We start from the raw sequence: 18609 nt of genomic DNA on the forward strand, positions 1-18609 counted from the left end.
CACATGGCATTAGGTTTCATTAAGCTTTTGGTGGCCTTTCCTAGGGCAGGTGGCAGCAGTCCTTCCCCATACAAACAGTCTACGGTTTGAGCTCAGCTTGGAATCTAGAATCCATATAGTCCATGTAATATATGTGTTAAGATAGCACCACGACCATTATACGAGTACAAAAACACAGTCCCTACCTTCATATTATCTGTAAGGAAATGGTGAACATGGTCACTAAAAAGAAAAAAAAGAAAAAAAATGGCTGTCTGCTTATGAATGGCAATTTCTTTAGCTTAGTGCATTGGTCTCTAGAATGATACTCTATCATTTTTAAACTGTACCACATAGTTCCCACATTTAGAGCTATTATGTCCCCCTTCCTATCCTCTAGCATCATGTTGCAAAATAAACAGGATTGAATTAACTGCAGCCTAATAGATTTTTTTTTTTACACCATAATGCAATTTCTTTTTCTTTCAATGTGCTATAGCCCTCTGAAGAACACAAATCTCAGTAGCAACCGCCCGGGGAACCCGCTACATACATCAACCAGAGGTGAGCTGAGTCTGGAGGCGTTTTCTTCCTCAGCTTCAGCGTGCTGGGGGGTATTGAAGCAACAGCACCTGCACTCAATGCCCTCTCCAATCGGCCAAGATTCACAGTAAGAAAAGCACGTGGTGGGAAGAAGCAACAGTCACACTTCAAACTGTTCTCTGTAAAAACTCATGGGAGCTGTACGTCTCTTCCATGCTGATGAGATCCCTGTGTTAGTGTCTATATTTATATATATATACACATATATATGAGCGAGTGAGATGAGTTTTCATCCGCTGGAAGCTTATACTTGTTGCAGTCAGTGCATTGTTCAACAAGGCTCGGGGACTGCTGATGTAAGAGTAAGTCCTTCTGTCTTCATTCAGCAATTAACCAGATTGCTGCTTTGTCTGATTTAATTTTATAATCCTCAGAGGGTTTAAAGAGATCTGAAGCACCTGCTTCTGAAATAAGCATGTATTTTTTGCCTTATTTTAAATACTTTTTCATTCTTTTTTGCAGTACCATTGTTCTCCATGCTCCTGGTTTTCTTATATTTTCCTTCAGAGGCAAAAGTTACAGTGATCCTGACGCAGTTCGGGCACAGCCACAAACACTTTGTCCTTCCCCTGTCTCTTGGTTAGAAAAGCATCTTTGCGAACACAGTTCTGGTGATTTCCGAGGATGAAGCCAGTTCATCCGTCATGTTAGGCAGTCAAAAAAACCAACAAAAACCCAAACAAAACAAATTGTCTAAATCCCAAACAGGCATCTTTGGAATCAGTAGTGCAAAAAGTTCACACATTTTTTTTTCCTTGACCTACTGCAATAACCTCTTAGTCTTCAAGTCTTTCCTAAAATAGTGGATCTGCAAAGTTAAAACATAAGAACAATGATAAGAAAATAAAGTAAATGTTTTGTTGTTGTTTGTTTCTATTAAATCACAGCTTTTATTACACCAAACTTCTTTATGGTGCCCCTCTAAGACATGTAGATTGTGGGAATATCCGATTAACCCCAGGTATTTTTCACCTATACGAGGCCTCTTTTGCAGAGACAGAGGACTGTAAAAATGCACTAGCGCCGGGTTTGCTTTATTTAAATGGTGGATAACTTGAGATGAACATTAGATTGTACCAGTGCTGCCCCCAGCTCTGTAAATCAGTCGCGCATTGAAGAGGCCTCCGTCAGAGGCCGCGTTTTAAGCACCAGCATTTCACAAGGGTCCAGCGCAGTCAGGAGGCTCCCTGAGCAGCAGTGCAACATTTGGAGGGGCCCCACAAGGAGCTGAGGAAAGGAGCGGTTACCTTAAGGATTTCCACCTGTCTTTTTCAGTCTGGTTTTCTGGACTTTCGCTTTCATAGGAAGCCAGGTACAAACCTGGGAACGATAAAGATGAGTTATTTCAACAGGGGCAATAACCCCTCTGCTCACTGCTCTCTTGTAGGCCCCATGGATTTTGCCTACTCTTGTTACTGTCCCACACAATAAATTGAATCTGTAAAACCTCCATGTTCCATCAGGTCGCTGTAGTGAGCAGGACACTCATGTTCAAAACATTTCTACCTTTGGGAATTTGTTACGTTAATTTTGATGGAACAGTAAATGAGGCCAGAACTAAAAACATTAGTACGAATTTGCTGCAACAATATTAAGCTGTCTAGTTTTGAATACAGAAATTTGCACCTTTTATTCCATCACAATATTCATCAGAGGTGTTATCAGAACACAAAGAGAGCTGACAGCTAAACCAACTCTTTTACATTAAGGATAAATCATGTTAAGCAACAGGAATAATCTCCCTCAGCAATCTTCCCATGGCATCCCGAAAGGGGACAACCTTCCCCTCAAGATAAAAATGAGTTAGAGAAGCCAGAACAGCAACACAGGAGCGGAAAATAGTTTTGTTGTTTCCCCCCTCTGAAAATCTTTGCACTCTGTGCTGCATTTTATGGTGCCAAAATATGTGTAAGCTGCAGAGTCTCCTCGGCACAAGCTGGCAGGGCATTAACATCTCACTGTCTTTACAGACTTCTAAACAGTAGGTTGTGATTTGTGTTCACACATTTTCTCTTTTGATTATTTAGTTATGCTTTATTCTTTAATGCTAGAATCAGTACTCAGTATTCGAAGCACTGCTATAATTCAAGAGTATTTTAATATTTAAGAGCTGGCCTGCTATTCCTTCACATTATGTCTAGCACGGTGCAGCTGTATTTTGCATAACAGTGCTGCATCTCTTTAGTGCGTTCTCCCATTTTTTATTCGGGGCAGATCTTCCTGAGCTGCTCTTCCCTTTGGCTAAGACGAGAGTGGTGACTTCTGCAGAGGGCATCTCATGAAAGCACCACGAATGAAGCGGAGCACGATGGGGAGAGAAACCGTGAGAACCACCCCGAGATACCCCTGTCTTTCACCGTGTGTTCTTCACGAGCCTAAATACAGAACTAAAGCACTGTGTCTCCTTGCGATACATAGTACTTTAATCACATTAATTATTTCACTTTGGCAGTCATTTCTCTTGGGATTTAGGCAGGATTTTTGAGACTGCATGTCGTCCTCTGAAGTGGTCTATGAAATAAAAGCTGTCTGGTCTGATTAACATGAATGGCTACAGAAAACTGCCTATAGAATCAAAAAGAAAAATAAATCCAACACCAGGTTAGCTTATGGGAACAGGGCTTTAGACAATATCTCTGTGTGACATAATATACCAAGAGGCAACTGACATCAACCCGTATGAAATGACGCAGTGTGACACGCTGGCTATTAAACAGAAACGGAAAAGAGGCCAGATAAGAAGGAAAAGATGATCAGAGAAATGATTTCAGAACAAGGCTTTCATTAGCTACAGTTTAAATTAATTACTAGAAAAAATATCTTTAAAATTACTCTCTGTAGATAGCATTTCTTTGCTGCTGTAAAGGAGGTCAGCTGGGCCAGCACTGCCCTGAGCGCTGCTGCTGAAGAGCTGACAGTGGCAGTTTGCAGAAGAGATTAGTCCCGGCTCCATCAATCCCTTAACGAGTTTGGCTAGAGGACAAGTGGCATCCATGGCAGTCCATGCCATGGTTGTGTGGCCTCTTTTCTTGCCTACAAAATCAGGGCCATCACAGCAACTTACTACACAGTGCCTCCCAGAGACGTTCTGGACGAGGGAAAAACAACCAGGGAGCAACTTCAGGAGCTGGAAGGCAGTATTTGTATGTCGATAGACTGGGGTCAAACAAGCTGCAAGGATTAGGGTGTTAATGAGTGCTGATGAAGAGACATGTTTTCAGTTACTAGAGTTTCTACAGGCTCTTACCATCCTCAGTAAAAATGGGAGCAGTGTGCAAGTAGTGGATGATGTTTGGGTCCTGCTCAAAGGGACATTCCACTTGTTTCCAGGTTATAAATTCTCCTACTTGCTTAGCCAGTTCCAGAAATTTCTGCAAAATAAAACCATTCCATCAAGTTATATCTGAACAGATCAAGATCCAGGATCCTTCACGTCAGTCACAGGGATATTAGGGAAAAGTAATCTGGTACAGCTGTAAATGGGTGCATTTTCCTACTTCATTACAGCAGAAAGAGGCAGGAAAGGGTGTGCTACATTTCTTTGTACAGGCAGTCTCAGTTTGTACTTGAATAAAAATGCATCCATGAACACGTTTCAGGTTACACATATGTATTTGAGAACAGAGGGCATAAACTTGGATGGGAGAGGAAGAAGCAGGGTTTAACAGAAATACAGAAAGCAAAAAGACTCCAACCCCTTCAAACAGAAAACATGCATGGCAAAGGTGTTTGGTGCAATTTAAGGGATGTTGAACTCAATATCCTATTTATTACTCACCATCCCACAATGTCAGTAACTAAAGGAGAAATTTAATGCATCAACAGACGTGTTGAAGAAGTAATTTACAAAACATCTGAGAGCTGAAGAACTCTTTTCTCATTGACGCTAGGCAGTTCTTTTGAAAGCACCGAATCTTTGCAATGATCTTTGCACAATGTAAAAAGTGTGAGCACCTGCACATTGCAGCTAGCAACAAGCAGCACTGGTGTGAACTGAAGCTCCCCGGCACAGAACAGGGATTACGCAGGAGACGTGACTAATATTCCCTAGTGCCAGGCCTGCAGGGAGAAGGCAAGTCCTCCTAGGGGAGTTAATGGCAATTCTTTCATGTAAAACAGCAGGCAGGAAGGAGCACGCTCTGATCCTTACACCAAGAGCATGACTTTCACCTCATGAACTGATTTCTGTCTGTATAGAGCACTTTATAGCGCCTTGTTTATTAGTGTATACAGAGGAAACATAGTTTTTCTTGTTTTCTGGGGAAGTCACCTCCTCCTTCAAGCCATTATGTATAATCATTTCTAGTGCTGACACTACACTTCCATCAGTCAACCCACACGAAGCGAGTCAGGATCTGCCGTTCGCTCGGCACTGGAAAACCCCGCAGCTTGGTTTTTGATCTGTTTGCAATGTTTATAAAAAATAAAAAGCATATTTTGTATTTTTTTAAAAACTGTTTAGGATTAGTTTAACCTTCAAGCAGTCACTCAGGAACTGCCCATTTTGGCACATCCAGTCTTTGTCAGTCTGCACTGAAAGTACATGGAAGTGGTCTTAGATAGTGCTATCAGAACGGGAAAGATAAAAAAATATTTTTCAGATCTTACTTCAAAGTTGACGTGTCCATTTGGAAGGCGATTAGCACATCCTTCATTCAAAAAGTAAATGTCTTTGATCAATAGGCTGAAGAAGGGGATCACAATCTGTGAAGAGAAATGGCAAAACTATTATCTTTCCAGCACAGTATTTTCTCTGCATGAAAGAAGAACTCAATCAGGAAAGAAAGAAAAAAGAAATATTAACTTTTCAGTGTGCTGTGCACTTAAAAAGCAGGATAGTCAAAGGCAAGCAAAAGGGCAGCGGGGTACAAAGACACCTTCAGCAATCAGGAGCTGACTGTACTCAGGAATAAATAGACTCTGAGCACAATAGCAGAGTAGAATGACTAAGAAAATACTCAAAACCCAGTTTCTTAACTCTCAGTGTATCAGTAGTGTCACTGAGCATAGAAAGAATAAAATTGAACTGCAGACCTTCCCTCTCCCTGTTGAGCTCTTTCTCAGTAAAGATGTTCAATAGACACATCAAGCAATTCAAAGACATTTGCAAACCTAAGAACAGCAAGGAAGGAAATACGTAGCATAGATACACTCAGGTGACCACTATCGTTCTAGAACAAGGAAAGATGGAATAATAAAATTTCATGGCCAAGGACTTATCTACAGACATGGTTTATCACCAGGAACAGTTGCATTTTCAACAGCTGCATTCATGGCTTTCTCTGGAGGCATGAACCTGCCTCTGTAGTGCCTGTTTAGTACAACCTCTCCAAAGCAACCTTAGAGGGTTGCGTTGAAAATACAGTTTATTGAAAGGAAAGTGCCAAGAGTAGCACAGAGACCTTCACATCACGGAAAATAACCCCTAAGTGACATTCAGGGCAAGCAGGCACATATTCCTGATCCTTCTCTCTAACCTGTCAGAGTCAGATCTTGCTTTGTTAAAGAAAAGATCTACTTCAACGTTAAGGTAAAACTCTTGAAATTAAAGGAATTACAGCAGGGATAAATTCAAAGCCAGATGCAACCCAATATTCAGATCTGAGTCTTTGCATCTCCTGTGTGCTGCTACTGAGATAGGAAAAGCCGACGTGGAGGGTTTGGGCACCCAGTTCTGTGAGCACTTTCCTGCAGCAGCCAGGCCTGGTTTTAAGCCAGTAAGCAGAGACTTACACCCCGTTGCATAGCGGGGTTTCTGAAGGTTTCTGCTGGCCTATCTGCAGGTTAATGAAGCGCAGCTCGTTAAGCGCGCGCCGTTCAAACACGCACAGCCGGCCACAGGAGCTGGGCAGCAAAGCCATCGTTCCCTCAAGTACTCAATGTGCTACTGTGACTCCGCTGCGTGCTGGACATCAGCTGAAGTGGGATCTGCAATGGACCCAGGGCAGAGTGACAGCAACTCACAGATGCTCAAACCCTCCTTGGGGCAGGGCCCCGTCAGGCCAGTCATTAGCTTTGCTCGAGGTGGAAATTTAAAATAAATACCTCCAGGTGAAACACCACATGCAGGGAACTGCTCGAAATTTCCATTTCTGTCAGCGTTTTTATGGGGCAGAGAGAGACAGACTCTCTAACGCCAGTGCAAGAGCCATAGAGCCACCGGGCCCACCACCTTGCTCCAATAAGGAACTGGGGACAAATCAACCTCAGTACTTTGGACCCAACCCTGGCAAGGGCTGAGCCCTCCCATCGCACTCAGGTGGGCTGATTTCTAGTGTCAACCTGAGGCGAATGTGCTTCAGGGCTCACTGTTATACCGTCCAAACCACGTGAATCAGCCTGAGGTAAGGAACACAACTCAGCACATGGGTGGTTTTCCACCAGAAGCGCTGATGCTCAGGCACAGCTACGGCAGCCCTCTTGCCACATACTGATCACCAGCTAGGATTTACTGCCAGGCTCTGTCTAATATTTCTGTGCAGGCCCATGCGAGCTTGTTCTGCCTGGGAACAAGGTGCCCATCACTGGTGGCACTAAACATAAACCCCTTGCTGAGAGGGAAGGTGCATTAATGTGGGCCCCATGCCATGCTCGTAGAGCTGCATGGCCACCAGGCAGCTCGGAGCGCGCGTGGAGCTTGTGCTCATCCACATCCAAACCTCAGCCAAGAGATCCCCTAGGACGCCAGTTCTCCACGCACGTTTCCACAGGATTTCTGTCTTTGGGTCATCATTTATTTCCCCAATAAATTTCCCCGGCCTGCTTTGTTTTCCAGACTTCTGTGGTAAAGGAAACAGAAATGGATAGAGCTGCACTTTAATGCTGGCTGTAATCCAGCCACTTTGCTAGCACGAAACCTGGGCTAATGCCAGAAACTCCTGTTTCACTCCCTTTTGATGGCTCACCAGGACAGCTGCCTCCCGCAGCGCGACGGCAGCCGCGGAGCCCAGGCCCGTTCTCCTGCACCAGCGCACGGCGCTGCTCCGTGCCTGCTCCCAGCCTTCCAGAGCCACCCAGGGAAACGGCACTAGCACATGCAGGGATTCCCAGTGGAATGACTTGAAGTGGGGGATGACACAGGTCTGCTGACTGCACAAATAAGGCCAGCCCTAGTGCCTGCCTCTGGATTCTGCGTGGAACAGAACCCCTCATCTTTACCAGCTCTCTCCCTGGGCGCTACGCCAGGTTCATTCGTGCCTATTTGTTGCATCTCACGGCCTGGAGAGCTGCATGGTGATGCCCTCCTCGAGGCTGCTCTTGAGCAAACGCAAATATCCCAATGGGGCCGTTTACAACCTGGACTGTGGGATTCCCACGTGCTGCCGGTTCCCCCCTTCTCCCTGGGGATGTCATCAGCCCTGAGCTGCGTTTCTGCTGAACACGACACAAACTCAGCAGCCAGGGAGGCAGCCTGAAGGAAACGAAGGGAGTGACATTTCTGGTGAAGCCTGCAGTTAAACATCAGCTCTCCCGTGCAGGGTGTCTTCCTGCCAGACGTAAGGCACAGTGTGTTGGTCCGTGATGAGGGCTCCTTCCAGAGCTCCTTCCCATTCCAGCGGGTGCGTGGGGCCCTGCAGCCTCCACGGGCACTTTGTGGTGGCTGCTTGTTGACAAGAGGGTGGAGGAGACTGGGGTCTCTAACTGTTATAAGGCTGGTCTGGTTTGAAGACAAACGCTCTGCTTCAAAAGGCAAACTTTGCTAAGAACTTGTCATGAAACGAGGTAACATTTTAGATGAAAAAAGTGATCACGTTCTTACAGTTCTATTCATTTCAGTAAAACAAACAGGCAGGAATCTTGCTTAAAATAGGCAACAAATTTTCTTAATACCTAAACTACAAATTACAAGATCTGCTGTGTGTGTCACTATAACATACTCATCACGATTAGCTACTAAGTCATCTTAAGCTAATGTTAGGTGCACAAAGGACACAGAGTATGCAAAATCTTACGTAAAATAGATTCCATCTAGTAACCTCTTTCCCTTAGTATTAAATATTAAACTAGCTAGGGTAGAGAAACATCAGAGATTGCTAACTTACACAGGAAATTAAATCAGACAGTAAAGCAGCTGGCTCAGATATCAGATTGTCACAGAAGAGCTGGATTGCAGAAGCACCTCAGAAATGCAAGTCCCAGCTGCAGCACTGGAGAGTTAAAAGAATTTCTCTGCTGCTTATAACCATCCAAGGCACTGCCTCCTCTTTGCCTAGGAAAGTGCTTTTCAGAACAATTCTGCACACTCCCAAGGGAGCTGAGTCAGCCCACGACCAGATTCTGATCTCGTTTTGCTGTAATCCTGTGAGTTTCCATTCGCTTCAGCAGATTTACATCAAATTTACAGCAGGGAGGGAGCAGCATCTGGACTGGCTCCTCTAGCAAACGACCGTTCAATCCTGTATTATGCTTGTGGATGCAGTATCTACTTTACCTTAAGTTTGTTCTATGCAGAGGTTGTCCATGTTCAGATGCATACAATTGCAATGTTAAAAACAAACCCACTTTCATGGTAAAGTAAAAATAAAGAGAACTAAGTGGAGAAATCGAAAAGGAAATGATCAAGAAGCAAGCCAGGGCACAAACAGTGCAAGATCCTGCACCAAGCTCTGATCAATCCGATCTACTGCCATATCAGAGACATCCAAGAAAGATACTTATCTGCCATAAATACTGACAAAACACTTGAATTTTTGCTCAACATGACAACCACCAAATGAAATGAAAATTCTTGAGGACAGAATTTATCCAGACCTGCTGCACTGGAATCAAACCAGATCTGCAGTGTGACTTGTGGTAAGACATTCCCTAATGTACACAGAGACCCCCCCTCACCTCCTAGTGCTGCACCTTGCTCTCTATCTCAACTCACACTAAACACAGACTCGTCTGCACGGAGACGCTGCTGGGCACAGTTCTAACAGAATCACCCTTTCTCCCAGGCCTGCCAGGTAGACACTCCACAGCAAAACACAGCTTTCTAGTCCAGTATAACTGCTCCAGCAGGGAGCAGTTTGGTCTATCAATCCAGACAAAGCGGATTTTCAAGGAATGCTCACAGCAAAGAAGTGCTCCCTGTGCTGTGTCCCCTGCCTCGCTCCCCTGTGTCTGAGCAGCCAGTCCACAAAAGCTCCGTGACCCCTTTCACACTCCCCTTGGCCACGGACTTGTATTTCTGATCCCACTCAGCAGTGCACTATCCTTGGACGTGGAAGCAGGAGAGCTGCTCATCCCAAGCACTTGCAGCCGGTGCCTCAGCTGCTGAGCCCAGCGTGTCGCTCCCTGCCCCATCCGCGCGGAGCCTCGGGAGCTGCGGTCGCATCCCAGGGGTTGCGGTGGCTCCTACCTTCTCCCTGTTGCTGTGTGCAGTGAGGGACCTGTGAGCAGCTCCCCGCAGCGCCGTCCGGTAGTTATAGAAGTTCCCAGTAGGGTCCATCTGGTGCTAAATCCACAAGAGAAGACACCTGGGTTATAAAGTGAGCAGGGTGCTCCAAAGACAGCTTTGCCCACAGCCTCCCAAGCCCTAAGTGAGCCTCGCCTGCATCCTTGGAAAACCTACACATGCGAAAGTCGGATGCATGATCCGAGGATACGATGACAGCTCTAGGAGCACAGGCCGTGGTTGTTTGTATCTCTGATTTTGTGTTAATAAATGACTGAGTTTTTACTTGGACACCATTTTATTTGCAGAATGAGGTGCCACAGTCGGATGATAGGAGGGCTGTGCATTTCATAGAGGCCAAAGACTGGTTCCTGGTGACAAAACCCCGATTCCCCATGGTACATCATCCGCTTTCCTCACTGCCTGCTCGGTACCCACAGCCAGCATCTTGCCCTCTGCCTATGAAACATGTTTACAAGCATTTCATACATCATTCACACATTAAAAAAGAAAAAGGTTTTGCCTGTCTTTTTACCTCAAGAATGAAAAATTTTGCTGTTTTCACTTTCGACCAAGTCTTCTTTAGCCTGGAAACCGGACTCATGTTCATTCCAGCTAGGAGGGAGGAGGAAGAAAAGGACAGTGGGTGCCATTCGGATATACCCTTTACACCCTGACAGACGATGGGGAGCTCTCTAGAGAAGCAGTACTTACAAATGATTGCCATCAGTGAATTAAAATTTCCTATATTAAAACACTCTCGAGCGACATCGATGAAGAACTCGATGACTTGAGCTCGCTGTTTCTTTTTTGCTGGCTGCAAGATAAAAGAAAAGCTGTAACGAGCATATGCAGAATTGGAGGGCACCCCTGCTACTTGTTCAAACAGTGGGCTCAGCACCCCGGCCCTTTGTGAGGGCAGGATTCCACATCCGTGTAAGAACAGCTTTTTTGTCCCAGAAAGACTTTGTTTCAGTGCATTTAATCCCTTCTGCTGTTCTGGGCCTTTTAAGAAGGAGGTCAAATCAAATGGTAGTTTGCATTTTCAAACCCCATGTTCATTGGGCTGGAACACCCTACCTTTCCAAATAGCAATGTGTTAGAGCCACAGGCAATCTGGGCTGCTTAACCCATTACCATTCCTCCCTTGCACATCTTTTTCAAAGTAGTAAACATTCGGTTCATTTTGATGGGGTCAAGTTAAAAATAAAAACAAATGAAAACACTACCAAGTTAAAAAAAATCCTTAGTCACAACTACAGTAATGGACAACAGGACAAAGACCCAGGCAATGAAACTCACCTGCAGAGCAAAGATTTAGGCAGACACATAACAGATACTGCTCCACTACAATTTTTGCCAGTAGAAGTCACACAGGGTAATTTAAGGCATTTTTTCCCCCTCTTTTTTCCCTGCAGGGTTCATTAGTCCACCCTGTGCTCCTACTACATCAAGAGAACTGTGCATCCCCTGTGTGTCGCCAGCTCTTTTTGCAACGTGCTCATCATTTATCAGGTCACTTCTGTGAGTGAGATATTCCTACACCTCACTGCCTGATGCTCGGCTAGCTCATTAAGAAATAATCCCCAGGTTTGCTCATTAACAGACCCTCTCAAAGGGGCACATCAAGCGGGTGGTAAAACACGGCCGCGCACGTTTTACTTACCATGCAAATCTCTGTTGCTACGAGATAGCAGAGTCTATTGAACCATTTCACGTAGGCCTCAAGGTTACTTGTCTTCTTCTGCTCACTGAAACAAGTCTGGAGGAGGAAGGAGGGAGAGACATTTAACTTGCAGTGAGCTGTCTGAGCGCCGCGATACACGCTACGCAACAGTAATCACTTTGTCACATCTCGGTGACGCCCTCGGGGGACGGTGCATTAAGGGCACAGTTCAAAAAGTCAGTGGGTAGGTGGGCGGCGGGTGGATGGCTCTAGCCGAGTATGTCACTGTGCCATCCACGTCAGTGGATGGAAAACGGCCCCATTTTGCCCGTGGCAAGTGCTCGCCAGAGCTGTGTGCACTGATCCTTGCTCAGTGGGGTATTAGCAGGCACTGCAGGATCCACAGAGCAGCAACAATATGCAGAAAAATTAAATAGGACAAGCGCAACCTTGCCAGCACATGCAGCTGGATCCTTCCATTTCGGGACCTTCTTCATTTTTGTAAATGCAATCACTGGTAGCCTCTTTCTGGAAGGAGTAACCCATAATTCATGAGGTGATCAAGAGACAGCTAGAGTTGCTTCTTTATGAGAAAAAAAAATATTTCCCTTGTGCTCTTGAGCGTTCAGGATAATTCGCTGTCTGCTGATGACTGTCTTGGCGGCTGCTCCCAAGCCGGCCACTTACATGCACGAGGGACTTCATCAGGAAGGGTCTATGTAAGAAGCACATTCTCCACTTTTCATAGAAAATTTCATATAATCTCACACTGCTACAGGCTGTGGGAGCGGACATCTGGCTGAATTCTTCCAGTTCCTTTGACTTGATAATTTGACTTCAGTAGAGGTTTGGCAGTTCACCCAGCCCAAAGATGCAGTTAGGGATCATGAGAATTCAAATTCCTTCCCTGCTCCTAAACCCTGAAGAAGTGCTAGGAACGGCCCCTCTCTAGATTTCATGTGATGTATTTAAACATTCATTAACATCCACTAGAGGGTATCAGAGAATACTGAATTTTTGTTTTATTAAGATGAGCATTTCCCAGAGCTGCCACAAATACAGGCCACTAAGAAGAAAACCACAGTGCATGAACACAGATTCCTTAATGCCAACAGGAATGCCCATACTGCACAAGTTAAATAAATACTTAAAAGCCTTTAAGGAATGTTGACTAATATAATTCCCAAGGTAATTAAAAAAATACATATTCATTTATGTTCAAAAACAGAAATCACAAAAATCATGGGGAAAGTCTTAACAAGCCTAAAATTCCTAGCTACTTTAAGACTAAATTACAAGAGCCTGTTGTAGTTTTTGCATTATTATTGAGGTCCTTATTAGGTGGAAGGTACTGCCTTGGATTCCTAAGGCCAAACAGTGATGCATCCCCTGCAATGAAGTCCCAGCTGTGGTACTGATCTGAACTGTATATTCCCATCATATTTCAAGAAAACACTTATTTTTCTTGGTCTTTCAAGATGATTTGCTCTGATACACCAACCTACCATCACTTTCAGGCTCCCTGTTTTTCTTGCAGGCTCTTTGCTTTAGTCCTTCCTGTCCACACTAGGCTGATGTTCCCCTGTTTACTTCGTATCCTTCATTTCTCTTCACATCTTAATACTCCTCTGTGCTGGCACCGCAATCTCATCCTCCCAGGTACAACACGATGACACGGAGGTGACAGGAAAACGCAAAGCTCTTGTGGTGTAAGGCCCAAGAAACACTAAGCCTAGTTGCTGCCTTTCAGCCAAAAGCATGTGCCCCCCCAGGAAGCCACTTCTTGAAGCTCACAAGCGACTCATTAAGCTCATTAATTGCCACCTGTGGTCACCAGTGTGGGGAGAGCCAGGGGGCTGGAGCCACCAGTAAGTTGGTCATTGTAGGGTGGGTCATTCTCACTATGGACAGTCCAGCAGCTCCGCACCAGAGCCCAGGATTCCTCCTCCATCCTCGCTCCTTCCTTCTCCTGGCAGCAGGAGACTGCAGGAGCTGTTCCTGGGCACTGTGGTATTGGGAACTGGCTGAGCTGCTCTTTTCCAAGTGGCAGAATGATTTTATTGTCATTAAATCTGAGCATAAAATGCTTAACTGCAAGTTCCCTGATTCTGTCTAAAATGAGGCGATTTTTAGTCTGTCTTTGATACCCTGGCAGCTCCTATGGAGGCAGCAAAATTACTAACGGTAATTTGATACTAACAGTATCAAAAAGAGACAGAATTCTTCTCGCCCCAGGACTCTTGACTAAAATTTGACTTGTGGTGGCTAAGCTGATAATAGATGTCATTTCCTTAGTGATCAAAAGCTCCAACAGTAAAATTTGCCATTAAGGAAGTCTCTTTAATACTCATCTAAGCCCAAGAACGCATTTCCCTCAACACGGATTTCTGTGAAGTTTTTTACTAATAATGACAGTTATTTTTATGGCACTCAGAGCTTTCATATTTCTGACACATATTAGATATCTGAGGGTTCCTACCTAAAGGACATGATCAATGTTCAGAATACCTGGAACAACAGCTCTGCCCACTCCCCTCTCTCGGCAAACAAGTGCAAAATTTCCAGAATTTCAATTAGAGGAGCCCAGTGTTGCACTTTTTATCCATCCATCCATCTCTTCATCGATACAAATTATTTGCTTTGGACAGAACTATAAACAGAGGTATTGTTGTTATTTTCAGAATCAAAAGATGAAATTCTGCCATTAATGTATGATCACGGTGGGAGCCCATATGCAGTTCTGAGGATGAATTTTCCACTCCCTTTCTTTTCTGGCATTATGTGACATGTCAGACTTTCACTCTCTGGCCAGGAACTGTTTTTCCTTATTGAGACACTCACTGAAGTGCTGCTTCAAACCCCACTAGAATCAGTGAAAAGGCTCCAACTGGCTTCTCCGGACTTTGGATGAAGTCCTGGTCAGACACTCTGCTCCCTACAGTGCTCTGGGTTAAAAGCTATTGTGTGGAGAGAGATGAGTACGTTGATTCATGACGCACTGACTCATGACTGTGGTGTCTGGGCACACACTGTGGGCGTTACATCACGGCCAAAGTCTATGCGCCTCCATCACTGGGAACCGACATTCCTGGTCCTGCGCAGCCACAGGCCGTCTGTCCCGATAAAAACACGTTAGGAGGAATGATCCGGAGGCCAGGACATGGGGATGCTGGCTGTCTCCGGCTGGGACACGTTCTCATCAGGAAGGAATGGCAAAGAGCTGCCAACGAGGGAGCTCTACAGAAGGTGCTGTCCCCACAGTGAGAATATCGGTGTCTGCCCACAGGTCTTCTCCTGCTTGACCTGGGCCCCAGGCCCTCTTCTTTTGGATCTCCTCAGAGCATTCCACAAGCTGGAACAAACACGGCTACCGCGGGAGACATTTTGCACGCACACAAATCATACCTTGGTGCCATCCAAAGGGTCTTTATGGACAAACGCCTGCACAAATTCCTCGGGTCCAATGTGACTTAGCCTCTCCTTTTAGAGGGGAAAAAAAGAGAGAGAGAGCAATAAGAAAGCACCCCAGAATCTCCTCTGTTTCTTTTGGTAAGACACTCCTGTTATCTGTCAGCTTTGAAAGGGTGTCACTGAACTGGTAGACAGCCAACTAGCACCAGACATTAAAATTCATAAGAGCAATCAGAGTTACTTCGGCAGAAAGAGGAGAATGAGAATAAAAATGTCTCGTTATTGAGACGGTGCAGTAAAAGCCCCTCTGCTGCACAGAGAAAGGTGCTGGACGCACAAGGCCCCATCTGGGAGCCAGGAGACCCTGGCTCTGTGCTTTAGTGCTGCCACGGCCCTGCTGTGGGCAGCACTGCCCAGCAGCCTTGCTTCCCAGCCGTTCAAACAGCAGGAATGCTGCGATCCAGCAAGCAGGGCAATGCCGAGCTCCTCGGCACACCCGGGGCTCCAAACCCACCTCCCTATCCGGGAAGCTCCGATGGTGCCAGGGAAGGAAGGCCATGGAGATGCATCTGCTCCCATTAGAGGCATTAGCTACAGGGCAGCGTCCCTGGCACTACCCAAACCAACAGTAAATCAAGAACACGGGAGGGACAGTCCATCTGCTCCGCTCTCCTGCGCTCCTGGAGCACACGGTCATGCACCAGGTTGTCCTTGACCCAACAGCTAACGAAGCTCCTTTGCCACCATGGAAATTGCTTCCCCTCTACCCCAGCTATTTCCGACTTGACATCTATCATATCCATAAATCTCAAACCTGTTGAGAAAAAAAGTGACATGAGCTATGGTGTTTTACAGCAGTTAGCACTGTGATTAATTACACTGAGTCTGGCTGCTGCTGAGACTATTTAGCCTATTGCTTAATGAACTAGGCCCTCAGTGCCCCATTTCATACACGTGTCTTAACTCCCTTTGACTTCTGCTTCTGCTCATCAGCACAATTCAGTTCAGGCTATGAAAAGGGGAGAAAAGATCACTCCCATCTTCTGCGAGCAGAAGACACTACCACTAGTGACTGAGCTATTGGTGGGGCAGCACAGCCTGGAAAACTCAATGGTCTGCATGTCAGAAGATGGATAAAATGGAGATCAGTCTCCTTTTTATCCCTGCGTCTTGGGCCATTTACATCTTATTTGCACAGCTCTTTCCCCAGCCTATAACAGTAATACTATGGCCTGCAAAATGCTCTCACATCCTTGTATGAGCATGCAGAAATTCCCAAGGGGAAAAACAAAGAACACATTAGGCAACTCGGATGCTTTGTGTGTCTGCAGGAATGGTTTTGAACTGCTAAAATTTCTTCCCAGTTAATAGAAGAGCTAAAAATCAACCGTTTCAATAAAACCTTCAGGTTGTGAGGCTCGAGCATCTTAGAGAGGTCAACAAAATGAAGTTCTGGGAATACAACTCACATCTCACAATATATGAGCTGAAGTGACATGTTCCAAGATACACACAGAAACACTCTGATGCACCTCTTCATTCTCAAGCATCTCTTAACCTGTCAAAACCGACCTCCTCCTGCAGTGCTGACACAGCATGAGCCGTGCTGCAGCACTGCTGGGGACCACAGCAGTTGGAAACCATTCCCACTTACCAACTCCACGTGCGTGAGCTGCTGCGCCAGCGTGTAGGGGTCACTGCACACACTCAGGATTTCCCTCTGGATTGACGGGGGCTTGTTTTTAAAGGCAACCAGCTTATCTGAGACAGCAGCACTAATCTTGACAATCCCTTCTTGCCCATGGCTGAGGGTTGCAAGCTTCTGATTCAGGGTTTGCAAAAGCTGATTCATTTTTTTCCAGTAGGCCTGGTAAATGGAGAGAGAAAGAAATATAAACTACCCACAGAACTTGATAATAGAGTATTTTTACGTTGAACTTCCCTACTGCAAAATACTTCTAAGCCAGCAACAGGTTACCACTTTATTTTCCATGAGCCTATTTCAGAATACGCAGTTGCCTTAATTACAGTTCTGTGCTCTGGACCAAGAGCCAGGCTGCAGCCCAGAGCAGGTGGGCTGGGCTGGCTGCAGTCCTAGCACAATTCTGCCAACACCAGAGCTGGTGGGATCAGAGGGTAATGCCAAAAAAGAGGTCCCCATCCTTTCTGTTAGGGGGAATTCTTGGCCAGCACTTAGCTCTTAATGCTTCCTGGTAAATCCCTATTTACTCAGAATAAGAAATTGTTCTAGTGATAAACTCGCCATTCCTTCGAGTTGAGAGCAGCCGAAACACACCCTTATTCCTACTGTTGGAGAAGGCTGAGCATTGCAGAGCTCTGAGTATTTAATACCCCAAATGTTAATTGCTCTTGGGGGAGGCTCATATCGTATTCCAAGCACAGCCGCGCTCAGCAGGATGATCATTACCAAGGTGCTCAGGTTGCTCTGAGAGCTTCAACAGCTCTTCACGAACAGTAAGTGGAGCCGCTGGCCACGGAGGATGAAATGCCTTCAACTCTTCATGACTGACAGCTGCAGACTCTATAAAGCTGAGATAAATGAGAGAACAGGTGGATGGGCTCTAAAGAAATAATTAATTGAAAAAGTCCTTGGGCTAAGGACTCATGTGGAGCAGAGGGTGGCTTCACCCTGCTGAAGAACGAGACCTCATGGGCTCTCCCTGGAGGAGAAAGGAGCATCAGCCACGTGGGACGGTCCTTGTTGGAGAGCAGCCTGGCTGCTGCCCACGGGGAGCTGCCCGTCCCAGCACACGGACACAGGGCAGAGATGCCCTCTCCCAATCCCCCCGGGCTGCAGCAAGTCGCTGCTAGCACCGGTCTATAGAGCAGCCAGGGCAGCACGCACGCTGGCACAGAGCCCAGCTCTGCTCTATTTGTGCTCCCTCCGTGCAGCCGTGATCCCCCCGGCAGCAGCTTGTCCGGAAGGGGCCTTCCCTGCAAACCGACACACACCTGTGTCACACACACTGATACAGCCCAAAGGAACACCTGGAAAACACTCCTGAACCCCACGCCTCAGATACAGCCTTTGGCTTCAGTCTCCCCTAGCCCGTGGACAGTCTGACGTGGCCGGTGTTGACAACACTCGTGGTGAGGTGTCCGACCTACCCGGGCCAGGCTCAGTGTTCTTCTCACCAAACAGGATCCCGTCTGCAAACATCCTACTGCTTCACGCCCCATAACAACATGCTCTCACCTGCCCCGTTTTCACTCAGGTCAGAGGCTGGAAACCCTCAGAACACCCCAAGTGCTTCCACTTTTGCTGCAAGACTTTGTAACACCCATATGACTCTTCTAGCAGAAGAACTGGCATTACTGAGTACCTCTTATTTCACCCATGGAAGATGCCCTTTGGGCTGGGCATGGTCCAGCGAGCAGGATGTGGTCAGGCTATTTTGCAAAATACAGCTGACAAGCCCAAAATGAAATAAATACCTTGAAGGCAGGAGGGACTGCTCTGGGAAAATGTTCAACACATGTTCCATTCAGAGGCAAATCACAGAGGAGTGGGGAATAGTGAAACCACCATTACCTGAAGTAATTCCTGGGA

At 46.0% G+C, this 18609-nt stretch overlaps 1 protein-coding gene across 2 annotated transcripts in view; it reads right to left on the reverse strand.

Moving 5' to 3' along the window:
- Positions 1 to 1011: 1011 nt before the first annotated feature.
- The window catches only part of RASGEF1C (RasGEF domain family member 1C), a 58042-nt gene continuing 40444 nt past the window's right edge, over positions 1012 to 18609 (reverse strand). For both annotated transcript variants that reach the window (XM_088536755.1, XM_088536754.1), the window contains 10 exons: positions 16693 to 16905; positions 15033 to 15107; positions 11628 to 11723; positions 10676 to 10778; positions 10497 to 10576; positions 9926 to 10021; positions 5191 to 5286; positions 3830 to 3953; positions 1830 to 1902; positions 1012 to 1390 (listed from right to left, as the gene is read on the reverse strand). In XM_088536755.1, coding sequence (XP_088392881.1) covers positions 1366 to 1390; positions 1830 to 1902; positions 3830 to 3953; positions 5191 to 5286; positions 9926 to 10021; positions 10497 to 10576; positions 10676 to 10778; positions 11628 to 11723; positions 15033 to 15107; positions 16693 to 16905 — 981 coding nt within the window. In that variant the 3' untranslated portion in view covers positions 1012 to 1365. The remainder of the gene's footprint in view (positions 1391 to 1829; positions 1903 to 3829; positions 3954 to 5190; positions 5287 to 9925; positions 10022 to 10496; positions 10577 to 10675; positions 10779 to 11627; positions 11724 to 15032; positions 15108 to 16692; positions 16906 to 18609) is intronic.

This window comes from Tinamus guttatus, unplaced genomic scaffold (genome assembly GCF_059628265.1).
Source record: "Tinamus guttatus ecotype Peru unplaced genomic scaffold, ASM5962826v1 Tinamus_guttatus_pri_ptg000710l, whole genome shotgun sequence".
NCBI lineage: Eukaryota > Metazoa > Chordata > Aves > Tinamiformes > Tinamidae > Tinamus > Tinamus guttatus.